Consider the following 25,396-nt stretch of genomic DNA (forward strand, 5'->3'; position numbering starts at 1 on the left):
CTCAGCACTGGTCAGCTCCCTCCTCTGACGTCACGCGCTGCTGCCACGCACGTGCCCGCGGGACATACTAGGAATTGTAGTCCTCCAGGCGAGGCTGGTCACAAGGGACTCTACCAATTGAGGGGGTGAGGTAAGAGAAGAGGCAGTCCTGAGGAGGGAGAACCAAAACATATTATTCTAAACTCTAATAAAACTTCCCATATAGAATGACCATAAATAGTTAGCCATGGTCCTCTCTCTGTTGTGACTTGTCCGTATTCACAGTTCCTTGTAATTTCGACTCCTTCCCCGCGCTAATAATGACTCGTTCCAAGGAGGCGGGTCCACCAGGAGCCCGCTGAGCACGTGCAACCAAGCCCAGCCCTGTGGGGAAGGCGCCAGGGGGCGGGGTGTGTGGTACTCAGGAGGGCTTTCCACCCGGGCTGCACGACAAATTGGACCAGAGATTAAAGGACCCGAGTTTAACCAGAGGTGACTGCGTTCGTATGCAAATAGAATCTATACAGCTCTGCTTTCCGGAGAAGTGTTTAAAGCCTCTAACCTCCGGATGGGCGGGAAAGACTAAAGTTTCTCTTCCTCCCCCCCCTCCCCCCGCACCCTGCCCATAGAACAGATGGACAAACTAAGATCAGGGTCTTTGATGCCGTCAAAGAAAACTTGAAACTCTTGACTACGGGTATCCTAAAGAGCTGATCCTCTTTTTCCGGCCTGTTCGTCACATCTCTGCTCAGTTTACTTGTCTGAAAAATAAGAACCCTGTCAAATGATAAGATGCTAACACACCCACACACACGTCGCCTTCCGTTGCATCATGTCCAATGGTAAGATGCTAACGCACACACTCATACACATGTCGCCTCCATTTACCGAAGTTTCACACACGTCGCCTCCGTTTATCGAAGTTTCTACCAAACAAAATCTTGGATTTTCTCCCCTTCCTCCACCTTGGCACAACTCCCACAACCACAAGGTGGCGCGCGGCCACGGGCTTCAAGACGAGCTGTGGGGACTGCTTTCCATGACGCCCCCCACCTCCCTTAGGAAACCACTGCTGTAGTAGGCTACAGCCCAGGACGTAAGCGCTATCTGACCCACTGGAAGACAAAGAACCCTAGTGCTTTACTTGCTGGTTCTCTGCTAGGTCATGTCGAAGCGTCTTCACTCTGTCACCTCACTGCCCCATCTGCCTCGGCAGTCCTCCGGTTCCTGTGTGTCAGTCCTTACTAATTGTTTAAAAGTCTTTATCCTGACATATGCAATCTAGCCTGTTCCGATTGATTCCAGCCCATTCACACCTCTTTACTTACTCAGGAGACTTTGCCACATCTACCTGCATTTTCCAACAGCTGTCCATTACCAATAGTAGCTAACCTGGGTTTTATGCTTAATCCATGCCAGCTGCTGTTAGGAGAGACTTACACAAATTATATGCTGTCTAAACCTCCTCCACCTGCTCAATGAGGTGTCCTTGATATTGTTGCTTTCATATGCAAATGGTATGGCCCAGAAGTGATTGCCATTATGTACTTGGTGGGTCAGAAAGCTGAAATGCCACAGGGCAGTTTTGACACAAACCTTTAATCCCAGCATTTGCGAGACAAAGACAAGCGGATTTCTTTGAGTTCGAGGCCAGCCTGGTCTACAGAGCTAGTTTCAGGACAACCAAGGCTACACAAAGAAACTCTGTCTTGAAAAAAAAAAAAAACAAAACATAAAAGAAAGAAGAAGCTGCACTGCCTTTGGCCTGACCACTATAAACTCTTAACTCATCTTTTTAGATCCTGTTCCAATCCTTCCTTAATACCTCCGATCGAGGGACAACTAGGTCCCTCTATGTTCTTTAAGAAATGGTCTTCCTCGCCACTTTCTGAGCTCCCCAAGGGCTGGGCACTGTACTCGGCAGGAAGCCCTTAGGAAGAAATCCTTCTTCAGCTCAGCATTTCACCATGTGTCAGGATCACATGGTCTTCCCAGAGCCAGTCTTTCTCTGCATTAAAGGCCCCTTCTCTGGAATGCCAAGTGGCTGGGCAGACATCTGATGCCTGAGGATTGAAAGGTAGATAAAGATGAAGTCAACCCAACGCTGAGTTCAGTCACATGCACACCTCCTGGAAACAGCTCTTCCTCCTGTTCAGCTCCAGGCTTCCTCCTTCCCAAAGCCTCCCAAATACCCTTACCAGTCAGTCCTAGTACTCTCTCACCATTATCTCTTCTGCTACTGAGTAGCATACAGTAGATATTTGCTAATAGGCATCCACTAAGAGTCCAGCACCCACACTGGGCCTTATTTCTCATTTTTTTTTTTTTTTTTACATTTTCCCCACAACCCTGAAAAGTGAGTTCCCTCTCTGAGTTTCCAGCTGAGGAGACAGCCTGTGTAAGGCAGATTTAAAGGGCTCTCGGCATTTATAGGGAATACAGGAGAAATGGAAAGGAAGCCCTCTGAGGATGAGGGGGAGTCTGCAGGAGACCCAGCTCAAACCGAGATCCCAAAGCCAATCAGGAACTTGGTACGTTTGAGCTGTGGGTTATCCATGGTGACAGAGATGACTGTAGAAGGATGCCATTGGTTGTCCAGAAGGGGGCAGAGTTCCTCTGGTGGCCTTGCTCTAGCAGGACAAACCTTCAAGAGTCAATCAGGCCAGGGGATGGTGGTGCAAGCCGTTAATCCCAGGGAGACAGAGGCAGGTGGATCTCTGTGAGTTCGAGGCCAGCCAGGTCTACAGAACGAGTTCCATGACAGGCTCCAAAGCTACACAGAGAAACCCTGTCTAGAAACAAACAAAAAGTAGCTGTTATTGGCACAACAGAGAGAAGAAAGATGGAAGATGTGAAAGAGCAGGGGCTCAGAGACTGGAGAGTTTTGTCAGAGCAAGGGTAAACCCTAAGTACCACTCGAACTTTGTAGCCATTCCCAAAGGGCAATTTGACTATTCCCCCATCACCACCTTTTTGTTTTGTTTTTGTTTTTCGGGACAGGGTTTCTGTGTGGACCCCTGGCTGTCCTGGAACTCATTTTGTGGACCAGGCTGACCTCGAACTCAGAGATCCTCCTGATCTTGCCTCCCGAGTGTTGGGATTAAAGGCGTGCCCTAGCACCGCCCGACTATTTTCTCCTTTTTATCAATGGGGAAATTGGTACTCAAAAAGGCAAAGGGACACGTCTAGGGTCCTTCATTTCACAAAACCGAACCTCAGTTCGTCGCGAGCCCGTACTTCTCTTTCGGCCTGGCTGCAGCTCTGTCTCTCACACACCGGCATTTCTCAAAGCCTCAGGACCGCAGGGGATGGGCGGGGATGGGAGGGGAGGAGCGGGCACCCCTCCACACTAGCTCCGCCCCCAGCGGCACTGCAGGGGCACCGGGCTGGGGGGCGCCCCGCGGCAAAGCCGGGCTGCAGCGTCGAGCTCGCCGTGCTGCCGGCGATCCCAATCGTGCTCGTGGAGACGTCCGTTCCTGTCGAGCCATGGCAGCGGCAGCCCACCGGCCTTGGTGCCTTCAGTTGAGGCTGCTGCTGCTGCTGCTACTGCTACTTTTGCTTCGGGCTGATCCGGTGCGGCCCGACAGTAAGGTACGTGCGCTGCTGCAACCTGGCACAGCTCGGCGATGACCGGCGCGAGGGGGCGCTATGGCCGAGGAGGGTGCCTTCAGTGGGGAGATGAGGACTAGGAAAGGCAGATCAGACTTGGTACTTGGCTGGACTTTGTTGGAATCAAAAGCCTTAAAAAGGGAACATGTGCGGGAAGAAGCATTGGTAATGATAGGGTACTTGGGTCCTGGAGCCTGAGAAAGAGGCACTGTGGACCTTGTAATGTTCAGAGATAGGGCCTCAAATCCAGGATCAAGTTGGGAAGTCCCAGGTACTCTGGAGCTGGCAGGGAAAAGTCAGTATGAGCAACTGGTTGAGTTTCCATGCGGAGACTGCCCATGTGGATGTAGACCCACGCGTGGGCAGTTATCCAGGTACTCTTGGGCTTGCAGTGGGCCTTAAACCAAGACTTTCAGGAGAGGCTGGGAACTCAAGAGTTCTTTCCTCAGTGAAAAAGACTGGCCACTTGACCTCTGAGACCTGAACTCACATACTGTGTTCACCTGTCGCTGATGCTTTTACCTCTTAGCCTCTCTCCTTCTTTCCCTCCCTTACTCCCTCCCTCTCCCCATCCTTCCTTCCTTCCTGCCTGCCTGCCTCCTGCCTTTCTGCCGTTCTTCCTTCCACAGTCTCACTATGTAATTCTGGTTTTGCAAGGAGGTAGAGGCAGGCAGATCTCTGTAAATTCGAGACCAGCCTAGTTTACAAAGCAAGTTCCAGGACAGCCCAGGTTGTTACACAGAGAAACCCTGTCTAGAAAAACAAAACAAAACAAAACAAAACTCTGGCTGGCCTCAAACTCTCAGAGATCCTTCTGCATCTGCCTCCCCAGCTGCGGGATTAAAGACAGTCACCATCTTTCCTTCCCCTACAAGCATGGGGAGGGAGGATTGTGCCCACTCCCTACTGTTGATGATTTCTAGATTCAGTGAGAATATGCAGAATGTTTACATCACACCTAGTAGGTGCCCAATGGATGCTACCATGCTACCACAATACCACAAGAATTCAGGTATTAGATCCAGAACATAGAGGGAGCAAGAACAGATCAAGAATCTCTTAAGGCTCTAGAAATGACCTGATAAAGATGGGTCTAGAGCAGTGTTTTTCAACCTGTGGGTCTCAACCCCTCTGAAGTCAAATGACCCTTTCACTGGGGTCACATATTCTGGATATCAGATACTTATGCGTCATAACAATTATGAAGAAGCAATGAAATCATTTTATGGTTGGGGAGAGGTTAGTGGCCTAGAGGGAAACTGCTCACAGTGGATGCAGCGGCAGTGACTTCTCTTGATGTTACTCCACCTTTTTTCCCTAGTGAAACCTAAGTCTGCCTGTGAGCAGGCAAAAGGTACAAAGCTATTTTGCAGTGCAAACTTGGAAATATGACTGCGTGTTTCTGAACTTCAGTTCCTCGAACTGAAAATAGAGGTGCCCTCTGGCTCATTGAGCAAAATCCCAGATGACCTGATCACACTCTCTCACCCCCTGACTGTCCTCTGTGGCTGGGAAGTACTTTTGGACCTAAGCATCCCTAAGATTTGCAGAGGGCTGTAGAGCAGGAGGGCTTACATCCAAAACAAAGCCAAGACAAAGAAAACCCAACACCCTGTTTATGTAGTGAGTCAGCCAAACACTTGCTAGGATGGGAGGGGTATATTTACTTGTCCCAGAGCAAGCTGGAGCTGGCGGAATAGGGAGGATAAAGCAGCTGGGGATCCAGCACAACCCACTCCTAGACACTTCCCATCCCTGCTCCACTTCAGCCAGCTGGGAAAAATAAAAATCAAGTGCTGGGTGAATTTCCTCTGCATTCCTGCCCAGCCAGACTCCTGCTGGCTCTGCAGAGCTGCCTTCATTATCACCCTCCCTCCACAGTAAGGTAAGGACCCAACTTCTTCCCCCTCCAAGCCTGGCCTGTTTTTGTTGGGGGAGGGGAGGAGCTTAGAGGACCAGGACCACCTTGGAACTTGAAGTGATCCCAGAGCCTTGAGTTCGCCTCTCATCAGACTTCCTTTCTGCCAGGCTCCTACCCATGGTACTCACCCTGGTACTGTTGGTCGCCTTGCATTCTAAGTTGATGTTTACAGTGAGGCTCTCCTAAACAGGATTTGGAGTTTCCATTCTAAGGAAGTGCTTTGTCTGACCTGAAGTAGGAGGGAACTCCCAGCTGCCCTGGTGTTTCTGCATGGCTGCCTAGCATTGAGGCTGGGAAGAACAGGCAGTTAAGGCTCAATGCATGACACCCCGGCATGGCGGCAGACACTCCTGGGATGTAATAATTTACCTGTCCCTCCGTCTGAGAAAGAGCTCCTGGGACCTCACTCTTCATACATGTGGGGGAGGAGGGGTGGCAGAAAGGCCTTGAGCAAAGAGAGAAGCCTGTGTGAGCCAGAGCAAGGGACCAGTCCAGGCTTAACCCAGCAGGCTGTGGTTTCCTGGGCCAGGTCAGATGTTCCAGGCAGGCCAGTCCCAGGGGCTTAGGTGTTGCTTCCCATCTACTACCAGAGTTTCCGCACGTGGGAGTAATTGGAAGCAGGCCCCTGAGCAGAAAAGGCAGAATGACATGGTAATGTCATTCTTTGTGGTACAGTGTCAAACCAAGCAAAACCCCACCATCTCTCTGTAAGGAATGGACCTGCCTCAACACTCCTGTGAGAGCGTAGAATGCTGGGACTAAGGTCCATGCCCAGCGTTTTATATTCAACATCACATACAACTGCCAAAGGTTAGTGGTCCCTTCCCAGGGAATAGATCTGAATACCCTAAAGAATCACACTGGGGCGGTGGTGGCGCACACCTTTAATCCCAGTGCTTGGGAGGCAGAGGCAGGCGGATCTCTGTAAGTCTGGGTAAGTCTGGTCTACAGAGCAAGTTCCAGGACAGTCAAGGCTACAGAAAGAAAAACCCTGTCTCTCAAAAAAAAAAAAAAAAAAACAGTAATAATAATAATCTCTCTGGGACACTGAGGCATCTGCACTTTCCAAGTACAACCCCAGATACTTCGTGGGCACAGCCCCAGGACAGCCCAGAATTTATGGAGACAATATGGAACTAAGATCTGTGGAGCCAGGGAGTAACAGATTCTCAAAAAAAGTGATTTTGGAAGATTAATCTAGCAGAGAGGAATACACACCGACATGGGACTGTGGTCATGGAGTTGGTAGCAAGGTACAAAAGTGGGGCATATTTAGGGTAACACCTCAGGAAACCATTACTACTAGTAAGTTGTCCAGGGTACAAAGGAGGCACAGAGACCTCACCCAGACAGGACGGAAGGTAGACACAGGATGGGATAAGATGCTACCTAGAGTTTACCAGATTGAGGGCTTTGCAGGTGAACTGCCTCAGGTGAAGTGGAACAGTCATGAAGAAGGCGGGCCCAACCTCAGTACAACCTCATGGGGGGAGCCTGCCCAATCATTATAAGAACTCTCCCTTACTCTAGTAAGAGTTATCTGGCTCTCTTCAAGAACACCTCAAGCTACCCTCTAGCTGTCTGTCACGCTGTGAGCTTTCTTCCAAGTACCCAGAGGCCTTCTAGACCCCAACCACCACCACTGACACATCGGGGAGCTTTCGTAGGACCATGTGCTGGGCACGGCTTCAGGGAAAGACGGGGGCTGAGGCAGGGATTTTCCTTCAGCCTTCATGCCAAGGAGCAGACCCAGGAGGTAGTGCCAGGTCCCATGACCACCTTCTGTGTGGACCTCTGCCAATCCCAGCTCAGTTGCTAGGGTAGAAGCCTTGGCTTATTGACTGTAGATGTTCAGGACAAGGACACCGTGTAAACAAAATTTTGGAATCAGACTGTGTGGACAAGCTTCTAGACTTCTCTAATGTACCATGGAGCTGTGGTAAGGGCAGAGAGAGGTGGAACACATGGAGGAAATGGGGGGGGGGCTTCCAGAAGTAGCAGATCTAGCACAGATTACTTAAATTAGGAGTTACCCTGGGCCGTAACTGCCAGGTGCTCTTCATACATGGCTGCAGTTTCATGACAAGAAGGAATTGATAGCCGCCCCATTTTACAGAGGAGGAAGCTGAGGTTCCAGGGAGTCGACACCATGCAGGAAGGAGGTATCCGGTATCAAAACTATAGCCCAGACATAGCTTTTCACCATGGTGCCTGGCTGTCTCCAGCTTTACCCCACTGGAGGTGGGACCCTGCCACATTCCTGGCAGTGTGAGAGCCTTGGCCACCGCCATCTGGACATAGCACCTCATCTGAGAAGGAAGTGTGGAGGAGCTGCTGGATGGGGACGGTTAAAGTCAATGCGGGGGGTCCTCCAGGAGACACACACACATCTATTTGCTGGGCTTTTGACCCTGATGGGGAAGTAATACAGTATCATGGAGTTTTGGCAGAGCTGAGAGGATGTGAGTTCCTCTCTGGTGGGGTTCTGGGGCCAGCAGAAGCCTAAGGAACCAGCAGGCCTCTGGGGCTGGCTGGCTGTTCACAAGCAGGGGAATAGTCTGCAACACCCAGAGTACACTCCACCCACAGAGGACCAAGACAGAAAGCAGGACCACAGCCTTCTTTCTAACTCTCCTTTCCGCCCACTGTTCCCTGTTCCGCCCACCATTGACTCCTGTCCCCGTCCCCCACCCCCACCCCACACACACAGCTGCAGAAAAAAACAGAGGAAATCCACACAGCCCAGGCTTATCCTCCCCAACCTGGCATTTTATGGCTTAGGGGCTATTTTCTCATCTGTAGGATGTTGCTAACAATAGAAAAAGTAGACCAGTGCACCCACCCAGAGAAACTGATCACCTACAGCTCAGTGTGTTCCTGCCCTGTCTGTGGGACCGGCACTCTACCTCTCAGTCCCTCAGTGTCCTTGGTGGGATCTGTGCCCACAGCTGTCAGCCCTAGGCTAACCTGGTTGACTATGGTCTCCAGCCTCCCTGCCATCAACTAGCACATGGGGCCGGGGGCTGGTGGCACATGCCTTTAATCCCAGCACCCAGGAGGCAGAAGAAGGCGGATTTCTGTGAGTTCTTGGCCAGCCTGGTTTACAGAGCTAGTTCCAGGACAGCCAAGGCTACACAGAGAAACCCTGTCTTGAAAAATAAAATAGCACATTGGAGAGAGTGAGCCTAGGCGGTGTGGACTTGCGTTTCTTGGGAAGCTGCAGAGAAAGACGGAAGGAGTGGGGAGGGAAGGCAGCGGAATGGTTTGCAGAGAAGAACCACTCTTTGGGGCACACCCTCAATGACCTAGGCCCCCTCCCGGGTTGCACCGCTTCCCCAAAATGCCATTCAATTATGAATTCATCAGTGGATTATTCCACAGATGAGCTCAGAGCTTTTGTGATTCCTCCTCCCTGGCCTATCAGCAGGCAACTGAGCCTTTAACACAAGAATCTTGGAGAACATTTCAGATTCAAATAGAAAACTGAGATCCTCAGCCAGCCAGCCAGCCCTAGACCCTCTAAGACTGGGCTCTGCCATGTCTATAGTTTCACCTCCTGCCACCCTGCATCCATGAAAGCACCAGTCAGAGTGATCTTCCCACCCCGCTCCCAAGGCTTCCTGAAAAGCCAGACTCTCTTGTTTTTGCCTGTCTGATTTGCTTTCCAGCAATGTCCTCTCCACAAGGGCACACTTCTCCAAGCCACCTCAACAGTCTGTGCTCTCAGAGCCTCTGTGTTGCATCTCTGTATCTAAAGAAGTCAGGATAAGCTGGAGGCTTATCCAGCACTCAGGAAGTAGAGGCAGGCAGATCTCTGAGTTCAAGGCCAGCCAAGTCTACAGAGTGAGTTCCAGGACAGCCAGGGTTATACAGAGAAACTCTGTCTCAAAAAACAAAAACCAAAGAAGTCAAAATGTTCCCTAATCTATTCTGCGCCTCTAGGTGTCAGCCACTCAGAGCCTGGCAGAAGCCAGGAGCTCACATGGGTATCTGAGGATCTAGACAGGAAATGAAAGTCTAAGCTTATTCCCTTCCTTAGGCAGCGTCTTGGGGCTCAACAGAGGTCCATGGTGCCATGAGCTCACCTGTGTCCTCATGGTTTCTCATCCAGTGATAGCTGAGCAGCTGTAGCCCTGGGGTGAGTCTTTGCGAGCTGGGCTGGGACTAGTAGTTCACTAAGGGTCTGGAGCCCAAGGTACAGGCCAGGTGTATCTGTGCAAGGCACCTGCCTCCCATCTCACTAGGTTGATATCTGAGGACACAGAGCTGGTGGTGTCCCCGAAACAAGTGACCACATGCGGTCATGGGGTGTGTAGCATGATGTGATAGCGTGATGTTGAAGGAGGAGAGGGAGGAAAAGGAAACCTTTGGCTTGAGGTTGTGTTGTTTCATGTGATCTCCGCTTTGAGAAGTCTGGACACTCCATTGTGCCATTGAAGAAATGGGGTTAGAGCCTGTTGACGGTCCCCTCTACCCAGGGCATAGGAGAACAGCTCTGTAGAAGTCACCTAGGAAACAGGCTCCTGAGGCCCCACTCCTCACTGTGAGACAATTGGCGGTTAAGGATTGTGAGTTAGGGGTGTCGTTTTAAAACTCAGTGGGACACACACAGACACCATCAAAGTAGAGGACATGGGACAATGAAAGGTTTCAGCAGGAGAGAGGGATGGTAAAGGGTAATGGGAAGAAAATGACCAAAATATATCATATGCATGAGTGAAACTGAAAGAGTGAATCAAAGGAGCCGCAGAGCAATGGTGTGTTGTGGGCCAGTCTTCGACCTCAAAATGGTGTCATCTTTAAGCTTGTGGCGTGCTGGGCAGTGATGGCGCATGCCTCTAATCCCAGCCTGGTCTACAAGAGCTAGTTCCAGGACGGCTAGGGCTGTTACACCGAGAAACCCTGTCCTGAAAAACAAAACAAAGCAAAACAACAACAACAAAAACCCTTGTGACTCTAAGCCTGTCCTCATCTGTGTTAATGGCGCACACCTAAGGCACACTCTGTATGTGCCAGCTCCTGTTTTTTATGTTTTGTTCTGTTTTTTTTTTTTTCTGTGTTTCGTTGACTTGTCACCAGCCCGAGTCAGGGAGCCCTCTCTTCCAGACGCAGGAAAATGACAGGGACAGAAAGGATGCTGCTACCTGTTGCCCTCTCACCCAGGATTCAGGCCGTGTGTGTTTTTTCTTTTTGACAGTGTTTCTCAGTGTAGCCTTGGCTGTCCTAGAACTTGCTTTGTAGACCAGGCTGGCCTCAAACTCTCAGAGATCTGCCTGCCTCTGCCTCTGGAGTGCTGGGATTAAAAGAGTACGCCACTACTGCCACGCACAGTTCCATGTTTTGAACTTTTCCACAGCTGGGCATTAACATTTGAAATGTAGTTGTGTGTGACGTGCTGTTGAGTCCCTGCCTCTTCTCAGCTACCTCTAAGTGCCACCACCCCAGCCTGTCACCACGGTACGACACATGGAACCCCACTGGCTCACCCTTTATAGGTGTTCAGCAATCTGGACCAGGTACGGATGACCTCAGAGGGCTCCGACTGCCGCTGCAAATGCCTTCTGAGACCACTGAGCAAGGATGCCTGCAACCGGGTACGAAGTGGGCGTGGACGAGCAGAGGACTTCTACACTGTGGAGACCCTGAGTTCAGGGACCGACTGTCGCTGCTCCTGCACTGCTCCTCCTTCCTCACTCAACCCCTGTGAGAATGAGTGGAAGATGGAAAAGCTCAAGAAGCAGGCACCTGAGCTCCTCAAGGTAGGCTGACACAGTGAGGGGTGACCTGGCTCTCCCAGGACATCCGTATCACAGGTGAGAGAAGCCAGCTGAAGTCAGGAGGACCCCTCGAATCACTCACTGTCCTGAGTGTCATCGAAACCATTTCTGGGGCATTTTATTATTATTTTGTTTGTCCTATCTTGCTTTTTGAGACAAGGTCATACAATTTGGCCTGGAACTCACTATATATACCAAGATAGCCAGCCTGGAATTTGTAGCAATCCTCTGTTGTGTGAGTTCTGGGATGATTGGCTTATGCCGTCATGCCAGGGTTATTTTTGTTTATTTTAATCGGCATAGGAGTTCCAGGCTTGCCTCAAACTTCCTATGTAGTCCAAGACAACCTTGAACTCTGATCCTCCTACCTCTGCTTACCAAGTACTGATATTACATATGGGCAGCACCATGCCAGTACTCGGTGGGCCAGGTGGGGCTGGGCTTTGAACCCAGATCCTGCTGTGTCTGAATGTGTGTCTAACCCACCTGCTCCTCGGCTTTTCTCTAAAGGACCACTTTGTTAGATCTTATAAAGGGTACGTTTGCTTCATATCTTATAAAAATATTTTTTTAATTTTGTAATGTATATGAGTGTTTGCCTGTATGTATATAACTGCATCACATGCATGTCTGCTGCCTATGGAGACCAGAAGAGGGCATTGGATCCCCTGGAACTGGAGTTACAGGTGCTGAGAGCTGAACTCAGGTTCTCTGCAAGAGTAGCAAGTCACCTTAACTGCTGAGCCATCTCTCTGCTCCTGTCTTGGTATCTTTGTAAGTCTTTTCTCTTACAGTGTCTTCCAAACATGCATCTCATTGGCCTGTTGGTGTTGGAAACAATGAATGATCTGAGATGCTACCCGACATATAAGTTTACAAGGTGACATAGTCCTGGATGCTAGTGGAAGGCACAGCTTCCTGGGTCACAGACAAGGGAATTCATGACTCCCAGCTCATCTCCATTCCCTTTCGCTGGGTTTGCTGTGCTCCAGCATACTGTAATCAGTATGGTATTCAATATGGTATGGGAAAGAGGAGCCCTGAGTTCAGAGAACTTAGAACCTTGTGTTTGTCATTCCCTGCAGGGAAATGCTGTCTCATGACCCAAGACTATCTCTAACTAGATGACTCTGAAGTAAGGTGGTTGGTTCCTTTGCACGCAAGACACACAGAGAAGCAAGAGGCCCATGAAGTGCTGTCTCCAGCATTTGGCTAAAAATGTTTTCTTTAAATTTAACTTAGTCTTATTTTTGTACTATATAAGTTGATGCCAAAATTATTAAACTTGGAGGGAGTAGCCCATTTTAAGCCAGTGACCCTCTAACAGTTTGGCAGTGTCTGGAGCATACTAATTCCATGGGGCCTGCCCAGTGCCCTGTTTTCTCCAGCATTCAACCCACAGACCTGCTGCAGTTACAGGGACAATCTCGGTTTCTCCTCAAGTGAATGGCCCAATATCTGGAGGTTCTGTTTTTGTATTGACTTGTAGACCCAAGATCTCACTCTGTAGCCCAGGCTGACCTCATACTTTTATCAACAATTCTCCTGCCTCAGCCTCCCAAGTGCTGGGGTTGCTGGCATGCCCTATGATGCCCAGCTTCTGCAGCTGAGTTGTGAGCATGCTCACTATGAAGTCACCAAGGCCCTCTGTCTAAACGCTGCCTCATGCCATCCTTCCTGGAGTCCTTTAGGAAGGGGGGCTTATGGTGACAGCTTTACTTGTAATGGTCTCTGAATCCAAAAAAAGGTTGTAAATTGCCTGAAGTTACCAAGAGGAGTGGACTGAGCCCCAAATTCTCTGTTGCGGTCACTTGCCCACCTGAAAGGTCACCAGGCTGAGGTTCCCACTAAGTCACTGTCCCTAGGCCTTCTGAGTGCATGGCAGGTCTTGCCACAGGGTCTTGACCTGACCTTAGAGATAGAGGAACCCCAGCAGGTAGGACATGCCAGAGGCAGGAGAGATTACCTAAAGTGTACTCAGGGAACCCCCAAAATGAGAATGGGCCAGAGGCAGTGGGAGCCAGTACAAGGGTTTCTCCTACTCAGCTGGCACTGCTACCATCAGCAGGAGGTCCTGGGTAAACATCCCAGGGAGGGACAGAACTGGCCTTGCAGCCTACCTCTCTATCCCAGCCCCTTCACCCATGAGAATACCTCCAGTTGTGATCTGGCCTAGGCTACATAGCTGTAGAGGAGAGGAGATGCCCTCCTGCCCCATTTCTTGACTAGACTGACCAAGAAAAATGCCTCTTAACCACTTCCCTCTTTTTCTTTCTGGACATGGGGCCAGACATAGCCCCAGCCTTGAGGAGTCACCAGGCCTCTAAGGATACAGCTGCTGGCCCCAACAATGGCAATATACTCTGTACTGACTGGGCTAGGGACTGTGCCAGGGATCATGGAAGCCCCATAGCGTGAATAACATTGGGCCTGGGCCTGGGCCTGAGCAATGCATAGGAGTCCTCAGGCAGATGGAGCGTTCTGAACAGAGGTTGGTGAAATGCTGTAACGGGATGCATCTGTGCCCTCTCTAGCCCTGTTTAGTCCCATGGCTACCTGTCACTTCCTCATATACATGATGCATGACTTCTGATCACTATCTGTAGTGAAGATCCAATTTAAAAGGGTGGCAGGGGGAGGGGAAGCTGGAGGTGTGATTTAGTGGTTAAGAGCCCTGTTGCTCTTCCAGAGAACCTGGATTCAATACCCAGCACCTACCTGCTAGCACACAACTATCTGTAATTCCTGTTCTGAGAAATGACATGAGTTCCAAGGAAACTCATACAAACACCAGTGTACATAAAACAAAAATAAATAAATTATACTTTTTTAAAAAAGAGGCTATTGGGCTAGAGAGATGGCTTAGCAGTTAAGAGCTCTTTGCGCCACCTTCAGACGACCAGAGTTCGGTTCCCAACACTCATGTTGGACAGTTTACTGCCTGTAATTCTAGCTTTAGGGAATCTGACATCCTCTTCTGGCTCCTGAGCACACCTGCACTCGTGTAAACACACACACACACAAATTAAAAACTAAAATAGGTCTTTACAAAAACAACTACAGTTTGAAAAAGTCTATCAAGAGGTGAGCCCTCAGGGCTGGAGAGATGGCTCAGCAGTTAAGAGCACTGCCTGCTCTTCCAGAGGTCCTGAGTTCAATTCCCAGCACCCACATGGTGGCTCACAACCATCTGTAATGACATCTGGCCTGCAGGCTCACATGCAGGTAGAACACTGTATACATAATAAATAAATAAATCTTACGAAAGAAAGAAAAGAGATGAGCCCTCTCCATATGCAGCCACATTGGCTACCCAGGATGTGGCCCAGAGGTGCAAGGAGCTGGTGCATCACATATCAAACTCCATGCCACAGAAGAATCAGGACCAAGAAGAGCCCAGTCAGCCCTTGGAGCTCTTGCTCGCTCAGGTATGAAGACTGAGTGGATTGAGGATGTCACCCCTATTCCCTCTGACAGCACCCAAAGGAAGGGGGCTTGTCATGGTCACCATCTGTGAACAGGATCTCTCAATTATTTTCTGTTAATAAATTGCTTTGTATAAACTTAAGAAAAAAAAAATAAAGTCTGTCAATGCCAGTCATAGTGTCTCAGGCCTTTAATCCCAGCACTTGGGATTAAAGCAGGAGGATCTCTATGAGTTTGAAGCCAGCCTGGTCTACAGAGTGAGTTCCAGGACAGCCAGGGCTGCACAGTGAGACCTTGTCTTGAAACAAACAAGTCTGTCAAGGACTAATACTTTGTGAAATATTCTAGAAATGGACTTCAGATAAATGAAGTTGGAGTACAGTTCGGTAGTAGAGCACTTGCTTAGCATGCATAGGTTCCCTCGGTGCAGAAAAGGGAAGGAGAGGAAAAAGAAGAGGAAGGGGCTGGGGAGAGGGAGCTTGGTGGACAAAGTGTCTGCTGTGCAAGCGTGAGGACCTGAATTTGAATCCCAGCACCCACACAAAGGCCAGCCATGGAGTCACATGCTTGTGACCCAGTGCTGGTGGGAGCAGAGACAGGAGGACCCTGGAGTTTGCTGACCACTCAGTCTAGCCAAAATGGGGACTTCCAGGTTCCCTGTCTCAGGATGTCAGATGGAGAGTGTTAAGAGACAACCAACATTGACCTAGAGCCTCCGGTGATGAGCTCACCTACAGTGGGAGATGGCGGAGGAAGAAATGTGAGAGAGAGAGAGGAAGGAGGAGGAGGGAAGGAAGGGAAGAAGGAAGGGAGAAAGCAGGCATGCCAAATTTGAAGTCCAATCTCTTATGAGTGTCAACCCAAATAAAATTGCTCTGCCGGGAGCTACAAAGCATCATGGAAAACTGGAATCTCTTCTCCTGTTCTGCACTGATTTCTGCCACAGGCACCTCAAGCTGTTTGCTCCTACGCCTCTCACTCAGCAGTAAAAAAAAAGGCAGAGCTCCATATCCCCCTCTCACGCGGCGCTGAGCACAGGCCCCAGAATGCACAGGCTCAGGATAGCCTCTGCCATCAGCTCTGCAGTGTATGCTCTTCTCGAGCTTACTTCAGACAATACTAACCCACTGGGGCTGGAGAGATGGTGCCTCCCTTAAGAATACTGACTACTCTTGCAAAAGGACCGGGCTTTGAGTCCCAGCACTCACATGGTAGCTCACAAACATATGTAACTCCAATTTCAGGGGAATCCAATGGCATCTTCTAGTCTCCAAAGTACCCACATGATATACAGACAGATAGACATACAGGCAAAACACCCATACACATAAAAATAAAAAAAATCTAAAAAAGAAAAAGTAAAAAGGTCCTTGTTTGGGTGGGTTGATCAATTAAAGCAAGCACACCTGTTGTCCAGTGATTCATGACCAAAAAGCAAGTTATAAAAGTGTCTCCAGAGACACAGTAGCAAAGTACATAAAGCAGGGCCATGAGGGGAGACCTCCCAAGTACAAATGTGGCCAAGGGACAGCTGCAGCCTGACTCCGAGGAGCCCACAGCTGTCATCATGCCACAGGGCTGCCTCTGGAGACACTGTAGCTCTGGAGTCTAGCCACTTTGTCGCTCAAAAGATAGGCTTGCATGGAGAGGATGATTGCTGGGCACGTAGTGTGGGTCAGAGGAAGAGCTCCCCGTTCCATCATACAAAAGGGTGATTGTGGGTGATAGCATTTTATCAGAAAAGAACTTGAATGGTCCCATCACAGGGAAACTGGAGATATATAATATATCACCACCTACATATAACCCCCACTTCCTGGAGATGTGACCCAATGGTGTAGTATTTGCCTAGTATGTAGAAAACCTTCAGATACATCCCTAGCACTTCAAAAAAGAAAACACAAATATGCATATTTGTAAAATGCATCAATAAAATCTTATCTGCTCCTTGTCCTGTGATTATGAGCAGGCTGGAGCCCAAGCCTCTGTGAGACCCTGGGATTCTGGGCTTCTTTCCTGCAGTGGACTTAACCATCCGTCTCCCTATCCCACCCCCACCTCCAGCTGCAGTCTATGGTGGATCTCCTGGAGGGTGCCCTGTACAGCATGGATCTGATGAAAGTACACGCCTACATCCACAAGGTGGCCTCCCAGATGAACACGCTGGAGGAGGTAAGGGCAGGGCCAGGGGCCCAGGGCTGTTTCATCCTTGTGGCCATAGGAAGGAAACTCCATCAGGGAACTGGGAAGAGGGTGTGAGCTGCAGGGTCCTGCCGTTGGGATGGAGGTCTGGGGGTTGCAAGAACCCAAGGAAGCGGACTGGAGAGATGGCTCAGCGGTTAAGAGCACTGACTGTTACTGACTGCTCTTCCAGAGGTCCTGAGTTCAATTCCCAGCAACCACATGGTAGCTCACAACCACCTATAATGAGATCTGGTGCCCTCTTCTGGCCTACAGGCAGGATACTGAATGAATGAATAAATAAATAAATTTAAAAAAAAGAACTCAAGGAAGCTAAAAGCCTGGATAAAGAAACTGAGGTTCTCTTTGGTAGTGTGAAAGGAGTGTTAAGGGGGTGCTGCCAACATCAGGGTCCACACTCCCGGTGGACCCAACATCAGAGTACCGCTCCCAGAGGATTGTCATATCAGTTGTGCCTCTGGGTTGGTACAACCTAACAGACCTGTTAACAGCCCTCTGGGTTGGTACAAGGACCTGACCAAGCCCCAGTTGATTTAACAATCCCAGCAAAGGCACTAGAATACAGACTGTGTATTCTGGAAGACTATCCTCTGAGTACAAGAACAGTTGGACACGCCTGGAGGTCCAGGCTGTAGGTTCAAGGCTTGTCTCTCTTGGCATTGCCTGGCCTCCACCCTCCACCCATTTCCTGCATCCGGCCTCTGCTGAGCACCAGGGATCTAGTGACACACAGCTGCCAGGAGCAGGCGTGGGGACTTCCTTTCCCAGCTTCCTTTCCAAAGGGAGGTGGTAACTGGGCATCCTGTGCCACAGGAGGGAAGACTTACATCTGACTAAACCCAAAGCTGCGTGTCACAGTTCTTAGATTATCTGAGACCTGTTGGATCAGGCCAGCTGGGGAAGCTGACATGAGAGTTTTTCTTGGCACAGTATTACCTATATGTGCTCTCACAATGCTCTGCAGATCAGGCTGGCCTCAGACTCACAGAGATCCGCCTGCCGCTGCAGACCAGGTTAGCCTCAGACTCAGAGAGATCCGCCTGCCTCTGCCTCCCTAGTACTGGGATTCAAGGCCACTATACCTGGCCTTTTTCTTTTATTAATATAAGCATATATTACCTATTTTTCATTCATTTGGTCATGAGAATAAAATTGATTAACTACAGGTCTTACGGGACATGCTTTCTTCCACCCTCTTCTCCAAAACCACTTATATCTATGCCCCTTGAGTCTTCATGGCCAAGTTGGCGTGCCCTGCTAGGGTGGCAGCTCAGAAGAAGCAGGGCCAGGAATGACCATGAATCCTGCCCCACAGAGCATTAAGGCCAACCTGAGCCAGGAGAACGAGGTGGTGAAAGACAGCATACGCCACCTCAGCGAGCAGCTGAAGAGCTACGAGAACCAGTCAGCCATCATGCTGAGCATTAAGAAGGACCTGTCCAGCCTGGGCCTCCAGCTGCTGCAGAGGGATGCGGCTGCCGTCCCTTCCACAGCCTCAGCCTCAAGCTCTGACAGCAAAGCTCAGGTGAGACCTTTGCTCTGGCCACAGGGGTAGAAGGTGGCTGGGCTTGAGGAATGTTTGGAGAGTCCATGGTGTGCAGGGCAGGAACTGGGGAGTGTCTGTCTTTACTTTGTGGCTAGTACAGGTAAGCTGGGGCACCCTTGCAGATTCAATCCAGGGCATGGCTGGCCCCTAAACTGGGTGTTTATTCTTATCCCCAGTTGCCAAAGTACTGGAAATGAGGTTGTGAGAGCCTCCCTCTGATCTTAGAGAACCAAGCCAGCATTCCTGCAGGACTGCTTCTAGCCTCTCCTGCTGTGGCTGGGACCCTGGGTGGGTGCAGGGTAAGTGAGCGGTACTACAGGGGCCTCTGAAGACTAGTATCTTACCCATAGCAAGTAGCATGTCTTTGCACAAACTTAAAATCCCCTTGTTCTAGTTTGCCTTCACAGTACTGCTGTGATAAAGACCGTGACCAAAAGCAATATGGGGAAGTGTCGGGTCATACACCATCACTGAGAAAAGTCAGGGTGGGAATTCAAGGCAGGACCTGAAACAGAGGTGTGGTAATACTTTGTGTTTTAACAAATAAAGCTTACCTGAAGATCACCAGAGGCCAGGGAGTAGTGGCACACACTTTAATTCCGGGACTCTAGTGACAGAAGTAGACAAGTTTCTGTGAGTTCAAGGTCACCCTAGGCTACACAAGATTGATCCACTTTCAAAGAGAAACAGAGCCAGGCAGTGGTAGCCCATACCTGTAATCCCAGCACCAGGGAGATGGAGGTGGGAAGTAATATGGCTGGGCAGAGAGAGGAGTATAAGGTGGGAGGAGACAGGAGCTCAGTGCGGTCTGAAGCAGTCAACATGAGGGTGCTGTCTGAGGACAGATTGCGCTTTTGGTCTGAGCATGGGTAAAGACATAAGGTGGCTGTCTACGTTGTGTCTCTGATCCTTCAGACAAGCTAAACCTGCTTACTGGCCTCCTCAGCCTGCTCTCTTATATAACCCAGGACCATTTGCATAGGGTTAACTCCACGCACAGTTGGCTGGGCCCATCCAATCCATTGTTAATCAGGAAAATGCCCACAGACTTGCCTGCAAACCAATTTGGTGGAGGCATTTTCCAAATGAGGTTCTCTCTTCACAGATCACCCTAGCTTGTGTCGAGCTGGCAAAAATAAATAAATAAATAAATAAAATAAAAATAGCCAGCGCACCCCTGCAGGTAGAAAAATTGACCTCCTACTTCCCATATAGTCAGGAAGTCAGTGTTCTTTCCTCAGGTGATACTCAGAGTATGTCATTTGGCCAGGAGTGCAACAAGTCGTGCCCTTTTGGTGCCCCTCAGATCAGTCATCCATGGGCAGGACCCAACCCAGTAGCCTCATTTTTTGGTGATATTTTTAGGAGTCCTCTGAGCCTGATTCCCTCACATACAGTGTTAGTTCATCCCACAGCCTGCACAGAGAATTGACCCCCTGCCTACTTGGCACAGGAAGAAACAGGGAGAGAGGTCACAGGGAGAGGGGGTGGCTGAGCCGGGCTGCAGCGGGCCTTCGTGACTGCCCAGCCCCAGCCCTTCCTCCTCAACTTGTACCTCCTGTGCTGACAATGTGAGAGTAGCGCTGTCGATAACTGTAGGTGGGCCTGCCTAGACACAAGAAAGCATGAGGAAGTCTACACCGTGGCCTGGAGCTGGCTGCCAGGGAGATGCCAGCCCTGCAAGTGCAAGCGAGTCCCACGTTGGCCGCTGCTCAGAAGCCGTCAGATGCTGCACAAACCTTATCTGCCTGTCTCACAAGGGTGGCGTCCCAGGCCCTGTGTTCTTGTGCCAAGCTGGCCTCAGAGCATTTGAGTAGAAAGTGAAATAACAAAGCTCACAAAATGTTAGATATGGCATTCCCTAGGGCTAGCCAGACCAACATGGGACTGAGGGGCTTCTCAGGATGCTGTGATTTCAAGGCTAGCATGGGGAGCATTCTGGGTACTCTGTAAAGAACCTTCCTCTGTAAAGAACCTCCCTTTCCCCATAAGCTAAGACCAATGAATGAGAGACAAAGGTAGGAGGCCTCCTCTGGAGCCAACCTGTCAGTCAAGCCAAGAGAACAAGTGGACAGGAGTTGGGAATGAGTGTCTAAGCCTCTGGATTGGGTCTCAAGCCTGCAGAGGAACTAGAAAGCTGAGGGGAGAAACAGAGGCAAGCAAATTATTGGATATATCCACTGTGGAACTTCACATACCCTGTGACCACCTCCAGCTCCCACACATTGGGCTGTGACTCCCAGTCCATGAGTCTGAGACTTCTGCTCTTCCCAGGACACAGCTGGAGGGCAAGACAAAGACCTCAACAAATATGGCAGCATACAAAAGAGCTTCTCAGACAAGGGCCTTGCAAAGCCTCCCAAGGAGAAGCAGCTGAAGGTGGAGAAGCTGAGGAAGGAGAGCATCAAGGGCAGATTACCCCACCCCACAGCCAGGCCACGTGCCCTGGCCCAGCAGCAGGCTATGATCCGAGGCTTCACCTACTACAAGGCGGGCAGGCAGGAGGCCAAACAAGAAGAACCAAAGGCCACGGCTGGTGAGTGGGAGGGAGTGGGGCTTATTTGAGCGATGGCTACCTCCAGAGATCCACCTGCCTTCTCGGCAGCCACAAAGTCACAGATCACAGCACCATTGTTTGCTTTTTTAGGGTCCTTTGCTCAATCCCACACTGGGTAGAAGACCCTGGTAGGGCTGCTGATGAGGAGGAAGTAATGGAGGCAGCACAAGAGGCCTCTCTCGGTATTGCACAGCTGTCCTCCCCTGGTCTGGACTTTGGTTCAAAGATTTGCTGCCGGTCAGCTATGTACAAGGTCACAGAGTGAGGTGGACGAGGAGCTTGCAGTTCTATGGGAGGAGCCGCACCTGTGACAGTGGACATGGGAGAACGTGGGGCTTTTGGAGAGTGAAGTGGGCCGCTAGGGAGCCCTCCCACTTCTGGACCAGCCTCTCCAGTTCTCTCCTGTGTTATTTTCCTGAAGAAGAGTCCATAGACCCTGCCCTTTTCCTGCCAGCCTGGTCCCTGGTGTCTCCACCTGGGTCACAGCCAAGGGCTACACAAGAAATAACTGGGTTCTTCCAAAGGCAGGGATGTCAAGCAGTTAGAGTCCAATATTCTTCAAGAATTCCCTCCTGTCGGGTTCAGAAGTGAAATCCCAGGCACTCAAGAGCTTGAGGCAGGAGTTCAAGGGCAGCCTGAACTATACAGTAAGAGGCTGACTTAAAAACAACCAAAAAGGCTACTCCAGGCTTGGTAGCGCTGGCCTGCAAGTTGCAGCTAATGAGTGCCAAGGCTAGGATATTGTTTGTTGTTGTTTTAAAGATTTACTTAATGTACGCTGGGCTTTGCCTAGATGTATGTCTGTGTGCAGGTGTGAGATCCCCTGGAACTGGAGTTACAGACAGTTGTGAACTACCATGTGGGTGCTGGGAATTGAACCCTGGTCCTTAGGCTCTTAAGCTCTGAGCCTTCTCTCCAGCCCCTACAATATTGTTTTAAGTTCAAGGTATCCCTGGTACTCAGAGTGATTTCAAGAGTAAGCTAGGCAACTTACTGAGACCCTGTCTTAATATATGAAGTAGCAGTGGACTGAGGCTGTGGCTCAGTGGCAGGGAGAGTAGATGCTTATCTAGCACACCTGAGATCTTATTGATAAGGTGAAATTCCTACCACAGGAACTAAAAAGTGCTCAGTCAGTAAAGTGCTGGCCTCAAAAGCATGAGGACCCACGTTTGATACCCAAAAGCCACATTTTAAAAAAATACTGGTTATGGTAGCCCAGACCTGTTTGTTTTTATTATTTTATTTTGTTTGGTTTGAGTGTTGTTTATTTATTTTTATTTTATGTGCTATTTTTATTTTGTGTGTTTTGCTTGCGTGTATGTCTATCTGTGTGAGGGCATCAGATCGCCTGGAACTGGAGTTACATACAACTGTGAGCTTCCATGTAGGTGCTGGGAATTGAACCTGAGTTCTCTGAAGAACAAGTGCTCTTAACTGCTGAGCCATCTCTCCAGTTCCCCCACACACACGCCTTTAAAATAACTTTTTTTTTATTTTTTAGAGATTTATTTATTTATGTGTGTGCATTGGTGTTTTGCCTGCATGCATGTCTGTGTGAGGGTGCCAGAACCCCTGGAACTGAAGTTATAGACAGTTGTGAACTCCATGTGGATTCTGGGAATTGAACCTGGGTCCTCTGGAAGAGTGGTCAGGTTCTCCTCCCCCACCCCCACATAGGATTTCTCCATGTAACAGCCCTAGCTGTCCTGGAAACTCACTCTGTAGACCAGGCTGGCCTTGAACTCCCAGAGATCCTCCTGCCTCTACCTCCCAAGTGCTAGGATTAAAGGCGTTTTGCCCAGTGCAGTCAGTGCTTTTAACCACTGAGCCTTCTCTCCAGGCCAGTAGCACACATTTGTGATCCCAGCACTGGGAAGGCTTCCACACACAAGTGCACCCCATACCCCCATACATTTGAGAGAGAGAGAGAGAGAGAGAGAGAGAGACCCTGTAAAAGAAAAGGTCCCTTCATTTCTAAGCCCTTCAGGGTATAACCTCCTCCCCTAGTCCCTGATACCAGCTGTTGTCCTTGAATCCTGCCAACTCAGCCTGGCACAATACAGGGCTTCTGACCCCTGGCTGGACCACTGCCCAGGCACAGCTTTGGGCATCTGACTCTGCCAAGAATGCTCATGGGAATAAGCCTCCTGACCTGACAGACTGCCAAGGCCGTGTTCCCTGTGGATTCCCTGAGCAAAGAGGCTTTCCTCACCCTGGGTCTCTGGTGTGGGGACAGAGTGGCTTGCCCAACTGCAGGCAAAGAGGAACCCACTCAGCTGAGCCTGTACTGGCACTTGGGACCTGGAAGGTATAAACGCAGCTAGAGAAGTGAGTATCGGAAATGAGCGAGGGGCAGAGATCTGTGGTCTAGAATTGACAAGACACTAGCTGCATCCGTCCCTTCCTTGTTTGAGGTAACAGACACTAGGGAAGGAGGTTCAAGGCTATCAAGGTTCCCAGGAAGGTGACTGAGAGAAAGTCTACAATCCTAAACAAGGAGTTTTGCCTGTGGAACTAAGTTTAAGGCATGACAGAGTTGGAACAACGTACTTAACACTTGAAAAAAAAGAACCTTGTATTTGCCACCACCTGTTTGCAGAATCAGTACAAACGTCTTATAAGCATATTCTTCTAATCAGCACTGTGGTTATGACACTCATTTTACAGAGGTGCAATCCCAAAGAAGTAAGGGCTTACTCTTTAAAAACTCACCCAGGAAAGGAGCAGCAAAGCTGGGCCCCAGGCCAGAGTGCTCGTCGGAAAGTCCTATCCTGTTGACTAGGAAGTCTACCCATCTCCTACTTGAGGCCTTTCAACTCCTCCATGGTCAGAGAAGAAAGACCCTGAGGAGGTCTGTGGCAAAGCTGTGCGTCCGTACTTCTGGGGCATGAATACTAAGTCATCTTCTCTCCACAGATAACACCCTCAAGAGCACTTCCTGGCTGGAGAAAGTACCACTCAAGATGGAGGCCAAGCTTCTAGAACCAAACTCTGCCAAACATAATGGAATCATGCTGAAAACTTCAGAAGGACCCAGCTTGGCCCCTCACATCTCTACTTCCACCCCAAGTCCTGCCACCACTCCCTGGCACACTGAGCCATCTTTGCATCCAGAAGTCCCAAGCCATGGTGAGTAAGTCTCCTAAGAGTCAGAAAACTCGGTCAGCTTATGACTAAATCCAGTGTCTTGTTTGCCTCTTGATCCAAGAATGTTCAGTTTTATCAAATTGTTGATTTTTTTTGTTTGGTTTGTTGTTGTTTAGTTGTTTAGTTATTTTGAGGCAGGGTCTCACTGTAGCTCAGGCTGTCCTTGAGCTCACACCCTCCTGCCTTAGCCTCCTCGGTGTTGGCATTATAGACATGTGCCCCCACACCTGGCATACTTCAAAATTTCTTTTTCTTAAAAGGAGTATGTGTGTGTGTGTGTATGAAGAGAGAGAGAGACCCTTTCAATCACTTTCTGACTATTCCTTTTTTAGAGGCAAGGTTTCTCCCTAAACCTACGGCTTGTGTTTTCTTGGCTAGCCTGAAAGTCAGAAAATTCCAGCAAACTGCCATCTGTGATAAGCATTTTTGAATCCCCAGTATTGGGTTTCTCCACCAAAACAGTAAGCCAAATCAACCCAAATTAAAGGTAAAGAACAGGGTTATCTGAGCAAAGTATTCCCAGGTGATCTCTGGGAAAGAGGAAAAATCAATCAGATGGCAGTTCTATGGACCAGAGCCTAAATACCCTGTAGGCGGGGTCTTGAGCAGCTGGGGGTCGGAGCAGGGTTTGGAGAGGGAGGAGGGAACCTGAGGCAGAGCTTCCAACAGAACAACAGGTGTCGGGGGGGGCCCACTTGCTAGAACTGTGCTGGGCTCCAAACACAAATCCTCAGGACTGTACAGCAAGCTCTCTTAGCTTCAGCTTTGTGCTTTCAAAAGAATTATGTGGAAAAAGAAAGACTATGGGATAGGAGTTTGTCCCCTCGTAGCCTAGCTTAGTTATCCCAGGAGCCTTTGCAGAAAATGCCAACATTTAATGTGACTGTTAAACAGGTATAGTTGCACTAAATTCTCTTTAAAACGTGAACTGGATACCTACCACTAAATCCAGCCACTGATAGATTTCTTAGGTCCTTTTCCAGTCTGTTTTGTTTGGGTTCCAAGGTGTCAGGACTGAGCCTATGGCCCAGCTGCCACCTCTGAGCTGCATCCCACCTCTGAGCTACGCCCCCAGTACTCTTTGGCTGTTTTTTTCTTTGTTTATTTTGTTGTTTGTTTCTTTTTTGGTTTCTGAGTTTGTTTGCTCATTTGTTTTGGTTTTTGGGTGGGTTTTTTTTTTTTGTTTTGTTGTTTTGCTTTGTTTTTTTGAGAAAGGGTAGCCCTGGCTG

General features: G+C 49.5%; 1 protein-coding gene across 2 annotated transcripts in view; it reads left to right on the forward strand.

Annotated features, from left to right (window-relative positions):
• The first annotated feature begins 3,282 nt into the window (after positions 1–3,282).
• Olfml2a (olfactomedin like 2A) overlaps positions 3,283–25,396 on the forward strand; it is a 29,861-nt gene continuing 7,747 nt past the window's right edge. Inside the window, exons 1-6 of one of the 2 annotated variants that reach the window (XM_048429157.3) lie at positions 3,283–3,570; positions 11,005–11,268; positions 16,777–16,884; positions 18,230–18,439; positions 20,735–20,996; positions 23,937–24,149. In XM_048429157.3, coding sequence (XP_048285114.1) covers positions 3,298–3,570; positions 11,005–11,268; positions 16,777–16,884; positions 18,230–18,439; positions 20,735–20,996; positions 23,937–24,149 — 1,330 coding nt within the window. In that variant the 5' untranslated portion in view covers positions 3,283–3,297. Of the gene's footprint in view, positions 3,571–5,290; positions 5,474–11,004; positions 11,269–16,776; positions 16,885–18,229; positions 18,440–20,734; positions 20,997–23,936; positions 24,150–25,396 lie in introns of those variants that run through there. The other variant, XM_048429158.3, reaches the window with a different exon arrangement.

The sequence above is a fragment of the Myodes glareolus genome, chromosome 21, assembly GCF_982192425.1.
Source record: "Myodes glareolus chromosome 21, mMyoGla1.1, whole genome shotgun sequence".
NCBI lineage: Eukaryota > Metazoa > Chordata > Mammalia > Rodentia > Cricetidae > Myodes > Myodes glareolus.